Genomic DNA, 8,351 nt, shown 5'->3' on the forward strand with positions numbered 1-8,351 from the left:
AATTTATGAATGAGCTGGGCACCATTGGCTCATGCCTAGCTATTCATCTGTAATCCTAGCTATTTGGGAGGCTCAGATCTGAAGATCATGGCTGGAAGCCAGCTTGGATAGGAAAGTCCATTTCTCTTCTCTCCAATTAACCACAAGAAAACTGGAAGTGGTGTTGGGGCTCAAAGTGGTAAAGCACTAGCCTTGGGCAAAAAGGCTCAGCAACAACGCCCAGGCCAAGCCCCACCACCACCACCAAATTTATGAATGCTCATAGAAGTATGTTTATAATAGCTAAAAAGCAGAAACAAGCCAGATAGCAACTGTTCATGCCCATAATCCCAAGTGACTCAGGAGACTGATGATCAAAGTTCAAAACCAGCCAAAGCAGCTAAATCCAGGAAACTTTTGTTGTTATTGTAAGGCTCTAACTCCGGGCCTTGGCGGTATCCCCGAGCTCATTTTGTTCAAGGCTAGCACTCTACCACTTTGAGCCACAGTTCCACTTCCAGTTTTCTGGTAAGTCTCAAGAATTTTTCTGCCCTTCCAGGCTGGCTTGGAAGACAATCCTCAAATCTCAGCCTCCTGAGTGGTTAGGATTACAGGTGTGAGCCACAGGTACCTGGCCCAATTTATCATCAAAAAGCCAGAAGTGTGGCTCAAGTGGTACAGAGCCAGGTGTGAGTAAAAAAAACAAACAAGCAGAAAGAACCAATATCCACCAAATCATGGAGAATCTATACAAGGACATGTTACTTGGCAATAAAGAGCTATGAAAGCCTGGTGCTGGTTGCTCATGCCTGTAACAGACCTGAAGATCACAGTTCAAAGCCAGCCTGGAGCAGGCGAGTCCATGAGAATCTTGTCTCCAATTAATCAGAAAAAAGCCAGAAGTGGACCTCATTCAAGTGGTAAAACTCCTGCTTGTTGAGCAAAAAAAACTAAAGGCCAGAACCCAGGCCCTGAGTTCATACCCCAGTACCAGACAAGAAAAAGAAGGAAAAAAAAGCTATATGGAGCTAAGCACTAGTAGCTAGTAGCTCACACATATAAATGTACTAGCTCTTCAAGAGGCCAGGCAGATAAATTAACGAAGGGGGTGGAGGGGCGCTGCAACTGGAAGTGTGGCTCAAGTGGCAGAACACCAGCCTTGAGAGGAAAAGCTGATTGAAAGCCCATACTGAGTTCAAGCCCCAGTTAGTGGAAGTTCCACAAGAGGAAATGTTAAGTGAAATTCCCCTCCCTGCATGACTAATGTAAGCTAATCAAAAAGAACCTTCATAAATGCTTAAGTGAATTTTTTCTTTAAAAATTTTAATTTATCTTTTGCTGAAAGTAGACAGGATGGTGGAGGCCTACACTAGGAATCCTTTCTAAAGAACCAAGGGCTTCTAAATTTAATATGGCTCCAAAACAGTTAAAAATTAAAAACGCTGATAATATGAAATCTCAGCAAGGACATGGAGTAATAGGAATACCCATACATCACTGGTGGAATTATAAAATAGCACTAAAAAATTAAGTAAACAGTGACCAGCCCCACCACCTATTCATTCCACTTCTAAGTATTTTACCATAGATATAAAAGCATATGTTCCCAAAAGGACCAGTACAAGACTGCTCTAACTGAAAAAAATAAAAACAGCAACTAACTGAAATAAAAACAGCTGGAAACAGGTGACCCTCAAGAGTGAATGTGGAAAACTACTCAGCAATAAAACAAATACTAGGCTAGCGCTGTAATCAAGTGGTAGAGCATTTGCCTAGCAGGCAAGTCCCTGAGTTAGATAGGGCATACACAAGGATAAAGTCCCCCAAATATGCTGAATTTAAAAAACAAAAAAGATCACACAAAATCAGTACATACTATGTGATCTGTTTATGTTCAGTTCTAGAGCAGGCAAATCTAATCTCTGGTGGGGAAAAAAAAGACAGTGGTAATGACTGCACAAGGAAAAAGGCAAGAGGAGAACTTCCTAATCAATTATATTGTTCTACACCTTGTTAAGAGCTTGAGTGACACAGGTGCAAAAATTTATGAAAACTCAGAATGGCACATGTGTTTCATTAGGTGGCAAATTTACTAAGTAAATAAAGAAAGTTGAGTTCGGTTAATTATATGAAGTGCCCTTTTAGGGTGACAAGCTGATATTTGCAACTCTGATGTGCAGAAATCTGAATTAAGATGAACTCATACACAGAAAAATGTTAACTACAGGAGATGGACATACAGATGTTTGCTGTCCAACTCTTTCAACTTCCATGTACTGAAAAACAAAAATGTTAAGGAAAACTTTTGTAAAAACATTGAAAGACAAATAATAATTTAGTTGATGATGAAAGATTTTCTCAACTGATGATCCACACCACTGGGCTTCACATACCGTCTTTGGAACTAAATAAACCCGGGAAAAACTTAAAGGTACATTTCTGTTATTGTTAACTGCTTCTACACATAAACGGAGATTGTCACAGATCGAGTCGATAATTACTGAAAACACTTCAGGATGTATTCAACAATGAACTACAAAAAGTTACTCAATTTCATCAAGATTCTTAATGTTGTGCAAAACTTGCGTTCCTAAACAGGCTTGCAGCAGTAAATTATTTGGTGAGAGTCTCCCATTAACATCAACGTTCCCCTTCTTCATTTGGTTGCAAACTGCTAACATCTACTAACGTCGCCCATCCCTCTTAAAAAATCAAACAAAAACCCACCCAAATGACTGGCATCTAAGAGAGGGAAAATACAGTAAAAATAAAACAGCAAGTCATCAATGAATCAAAGTCATTCACTTTTACCCTAAGCCTAGTACTATTAAGATAACAGGCTGAAAATAATTTCTACGTCACAACTAATTTTTTTAAATAAAAGGCTGGAAGATGGGAAAGCAAGCTTTCAGCATTCAGAATGCAGACCTAAATGTGCAAATGCACCTCATCCCCAACCCACGTTAGCCCTCAGGCAGGTAAAACAATGAGCACCCCACCACCATCTTTCCCCTGCCCCCCTTAATCATGAAACGACACCGCAGCCCGGACTAAGGCGAACCCTGGCCTCCGCCCAGCCTCCACCCGGGCCGCAGCCAGCCAGTGGGTCCCTTTCCTTTGTGAGGAGCTGGAAGGGAGGAGGTCGGGGGGGTCCGGGGACACCAAGAGGCACAGGGCTAAGCGACAGCGGCTCGGCAGACCGCGCGGCCCCGCCACTGACGGGCGTCCACTGGGACGAACCCCGAGAACTTGGGGGGCGACCTGATTCGGGGCGAGAGCAAAGAAAATGGCTGAGGTCAGCTTCGGGGCCGACCCTCTCCAGGCCTTTCTTAAACCGTCTGCGGCGATGTCCCCGAGCCAAGCCCAGCCGAGCCCCAGGCCGTCCTCACCTGCTGGACGGAACTGTTCTCGGGCACGGCGAACTCCTCCTTCTCCTTCGGGGTCTTCACCGTGACTTTCATGATCTTGGGCTCGGCGGCGGCGGCGGCCGCAGGGGCGCTGGCACCCTCGGCCGGGCTGTCCGGAGAGCCTTGAGGGCCGCCGCTTTCTCCACTCTCGGCCATGGCGGCGGCGGTGACTCAGGCGAGCAGGAGGGAGCGGTGAGCGAACGGGGAGCCAGAAGACGCCGGAACCGGCCGGCCCGGGCAGCGAGGAGTGCAGGACACACCAGCTCAGAGGTAATGGGTGCAGGGGCCGCCCAGGGGGCCGCGGACCTCGGGCGGGCTCCCGGCACAGGCCCAGCGCGGGCGCTCGCAGCCACCGGTGCTCAGGCGCAGATCTCCCGTCGCGACATCCGCACCGCCGCGGCTTCCTCCTCCCCCTCCCCCACGCCGCCGGCGCCGCGCGGAGCACGCCGGGTAACGCGTCGGGCTGGATGACTCGGCGACGCCGGCCCACTTCCCCATACAGATTCGAGCTCCCTTTGGGTCTTCGTTTCTCGCCCTTTTGCCTGACGTGCAGGTTCGTACAAAGCAAAGTGGAGCAAAATAAGTGAGTTCCACCCCCCCACACACACACACTACTTACACCCCTTCCCTCCCCCCCTATTGCTTCTGAGAGGTGTGGCGGCGCAGTGTGATTACGTCATGGGTAGCGAACTTACTAGAAAAGGACTCCACCACTGGGCGCCGTGCTCGCGGATGCGCCTGCGCGCTCGCGGTCCGGACATTCCCTCTCTCCTTCCTCCGCCTCACCCCTTACTTCGTACCTGGCCGGGTGAGGGTGCGCTCCCTCCCTGGCTTCACTTCACCCTTGCGGGCCCCCTAAGTGCACTAGGAGGAAAGTCGGCTGGCGGAATGGCGCCAAGGTCGCGTCCTGTCATTTGAACATGGTTAGTGTTTGCCCCCTCGAAGGCTTAGCGTGCTAGCTCCGCCCTGTGCGCGGGAGTTGGACCGCCTAAGGAGTGGTGGAGAAAGGTCCTCGGTCCTGACGGGGGAGGCGGGAGTGCCGGCCTGCGAACACCCTCGCAATCTCGTCGAGTCATCGCTTGCTTCACAGTCAGGTCCTCCTGCCCTCGGGTCAGACCGGTTTAGTGAGAAGATCTGGCAGCCTTTTTTAACGGCCTTTTGTTGACAGCGAGCTCCCACTCCTCCCACCCCCGTATCGGTGTCTACACACTGTCTCCCCAAATTGTAGGGGGACAGAAAAGGGGTGCCTGGGAGTAGATAGACAACCAACCCAATTTAGCATAGCTGAGGTGTTCAGTTTGTAACCCTAAGTTATTGCACCATTTCAGACTTGGGGTGGCATCAGGATAGTTACCGAAAACGATTTTCAGATACAAATAAGAAACTGAGGGGTTGGGGGCTGGGATGTAGCTCAGTGGCAAAGCGCTTGCCTAGCAAGTGCAACGTCCTGGGTTCGATCCCCAGTAGCAAAAAAGAAAACACAAAAATATACAGTTAAAAAAAAAAGAAAAGAAACGAAACTGAGGGGCTGGGAATATGGCCTAGTGGCAAGAGTGCTTGCCTCGTATACATAAAGCCCTGGGTTCGATTCCCCAGCACCACATATGTAGAAAACGGCCAGAAGTGGCGCTGTGGCTCAAGTGGCAGAGTGCTAGCCTTGAGCAAAAAGAAGCCAGGGACAGTGCTCAAGCCCTGAGTCCAAGCCCCAGGACTGGCAAAAAAAAGAAACCGAAAGTTAATTATTTCACTTCCGAATTCTATGTTGGAAAAGACACCATCGTTTATTTTTAAAGATGACTTGCAGAGAATATATATACCCGACTAAGGTATATTAATCAGTATTGCACAAACAAACCCTGACAGCCTGCTTTGACCTAGAAATGCAAAGACATTCCAAATTTTTACTCTTAAGCCATTTAATCCTGCCCTAGGATTGAACACTGTTGCATAAACACTACTTTTTTAACCAGAGCCTTATAGAATCTGGGTCAAAGAGCTCTTAAGGTAGAAACTGCAATATAGACATTACTTGATATCACTAAATTTCTGCCAGCATCAATCACTAACAAGAAGAAACAACCCAAAGCTATCTGCTGAAAGAGAGGTTATATCTACATGTGAAGCAATCATTACTGCTCAAAGTGGAAAGTGTCACCATTGGATATGCAATCATTTTCTTTCAAATAAAATCTCTTAAGCTTCCCTAGTTCCCAGTTGCCTGATTTCTAGCCTGCATGCTTTGCCTAGGCTGCTTCCTCTACCTACAAATACCTTTCCCCTACCACTATCTATCTAACTTACACTTTTTTGATATCATAATTTCTCCCTTTTCTCTCTCCCCTCCCTTCTCCTCCCCCTACCTCTCTCTTTCTCTCCTCTCTCCTTCACCTGTACTGAGACTTGAACTCAGGTGGCCTTTTCAAACTCAAAGCTGGTGCTCTACTACTGGAGCTACACCTCCACTTCCATCTTTTTGCTAGTTAACTGGAAATGAGCCTTACTGTACTTTTCTGCCCAGGCTGGCTTTAAACTGTGATCCTCAGATCTTTGACTCCTGAGTAGGATTACACAAATGAACCACAATGCCTGGCTACTCCCTCTCTTTTAGAGATCTGATGTCTCTGTGCTCAGGTAAATACTACAGGTATATGTATAATAAAATCCTGCACTATAGAATTGTTTTAATTATGTAGCCACATTAATTCCCAAAATGTTCTGATACAGGAGATAACTTACCAAATCATTTAGTTTATCTGGAAGAAGTTACAATATAATTACCCATGATAGCACATTTTAGACAATTTTTTAACCTGTAAGGGACTGTAGGGAACAGGTGGGCATAGTCCTGATTAGGGATCTGAAAACTTTCTCCAAGAGCTGGATAATAAATATTGTGGGCTCAGTGAGCCATAAGAGCTCTGTCCAAAATACTCAGTTGTGCATTCGTACCACCAAGCAATACATATCATTGATAAATCTGGCTGTGCTTACTGAAAACTGTACTTAAAAACAAAAACAGGCACAGGAACTGATTTGGCCACCAAAGGAAAGTTTGCCAACTCCTTGTCTAGATGTGTACCTGTGGTATATTTTTCTGGGTAGTTTTTATCAAATGGCTGTTCTGATGATAATTATAAGAACATATTTCCCCCCTTTTACAAACATTAGACAATACTGAAGTGAAAAAAAGGTAAGACTCAGTCTCTACTCTCAAGTAATTTAAAGGGTAGCTGAATATGGGAGCACAGGTGTGAGGGCAGATGGGAAATACTGTAAATATCTACTATCCAGCTCTCCAGAAAACCGGCATTCATTTATAGTATTTTCTAGTTTCCTTGTCATAAAAACATGCAAAAGGCCAATTTAGGCTACCAACTTGAGGTTACCTGTTTCATAAAACAAGTGAAATTTTATCATTTGTCTTTTCAAAGGACGGTGTAAACCAGCTCTAACTGGATAGATCACATTTTGAGAAATTATTCAAACTTCAAATACATTGATAAGTAGATATTATTCACAAAATGGAAGAATAGTTCCTTTACAAAATGATTCAATCAATCAACAAGTATTTTATTGAATACCCTTATATAAAACTTTATTCCTGTGGGGTCAACATGACTACAATACAAGGTAGCACATATGTCATATAGTAGAAGTACCCTGCGTTCATCGTGCGTTTGCTTGCTTAGAATCTATTGTAAGCTCCCCTCTAGAAAACTAAAGTTCAAACATCTTCCTGTAAACTCCAAACTTTCTACAACGAACTCAGTCTGTCTTTCATGGTCATTATCATTACTCTCTATAAATGAGCCATTCAGGCCAAACAGGTTTAAAGCCATATGGACAAGCACTTGGTGTTACACTTTTGTCACCTATTGAAGATATTATACTCCCTACCTTGTACCCATTGTTGCTGTCACCTCTCAAATATTTCTGAAGTACCCAATTCTACATAATCGTTTTTCTATAACCGCCTACTATAATTATTTGCACAGTTTACTTAACAATTAATCAGTTTTAGCAAGGCCTCTATTAAACTCTTTCTCTAGAAACCGCAGGGGTCTAGCTCATACTCTTGTTAGCATTGACCTTGATTAAAGTAACCTATAGGTTCCTCTGCCTCTCTCTGAAGGCTTCATCCTCACATCTGTCTTCTAGTAGTGCCATATGTTATCCTTCTAGAACTAAGATTTGATCATGACCCTTGCAAATTTTCAATGCTCTCACCAAAATTTTAGAATAATACCTAAACTTTATAGTATGGTGTCCAGGCCCTTTGACCACAAGGCTTTGGTCTTCTCTCATATCACCAACCAGACAAATCAGGTGAACTCTATAAACATGTACTATCCTTCTTGTCTCAAGCCTTCATCATATTTACTGCAAGTAGAAAAAATTTTAATATTATATATTTTTGTTAGTTGTGGGGCTTGAAACTCTAGAAATTCTATTCTTTACTTGCAAAACCATTTGGTGTAAACCAACTGAACAGCTCATCGGGGGAGAAGGAGAGGGGGAGGGGAGAGGGAGGAATGAGTGGAGGAGGTAACAGTACAAGAAATGTACCGAAGGCCTAATGTATGAAACTGTAACCTCTCTGTACATCACTTTGACAATAAATAATAAAACAAAAAAATTCTATTCTTTCATTTTGGTCCCATCTTTCAAGACTCCAATTGAGCTGTGACTTTCTTGACAATTTTTTCTTCTTAGCTTTTTATTTTGTTTTATTTATTTTTATTTATTCTGTCAGTCATGGGACTTGAACTCTAGGCCTAGTTGCTGTCCTTGAACTCTTCAGCTCAAGGCTAGTGCTCTACCAATTGAGCCACAGTGTCACTTCTGGTTTTCTGGTGGGTAATTGGAGATAAGAGTATCTTGGACTTTCCTGCCCAGGTTGGCTTTGAACCGACATCCTCAGATCTCAGCCTCCTGAATAGCTAGGATCAGAGGTGTGAGCTACTG

The 8,351-nt window shown here is 44.5% G+C and overlaps 1 protein-coding gene across 3 annotated transcripts in view; it reads right to left on the reverse strand.

Moving 5' to 3' along the window:
• Positions 1-4,176, reverse strand: part of Ubqln1 (ubiquilin 1) — a 39,181-nt gene extending 35,005 nt beyond the window's left edge. For 2 of the 3 annotated variants that reach the window (XM_048331223.1, XM_048331216.1), the window contains exon 1: positions 3,369-3,818. In XM_048331223.1, coding sequence (XP_048187180.1) covers positions 3,369-3,542 — 174 coding nt within the window. In that variant the 5' untranslated portion in view covers positions 3,543-3,818. Of the gene's footprint in view, positions 1-3,368; positions 3,819-4,081 lie in introns of those variants that run through there. The other variant, XM_048331231.1, reaches the window with a different exon arrangement.
• Between the last annotated feature and the right edge of the window lie 4,175 nt (positions 4,177-8,351).

This window comes from Perognathus longimembris, chromosome 1 (genome assembly GCF_023159225.1).
Source record: "Perognathus longimembris pacificus isolate PPM17 chromosome 1, ASM2315922v1, whole genome shotgun sequence".
NCBI classification, from domain to species: Eukaryota; Metazoa; Chordata; class Mammalia; order Rodentia; family Heteromyidae; genus Perognathus; species Perognathus longimembris.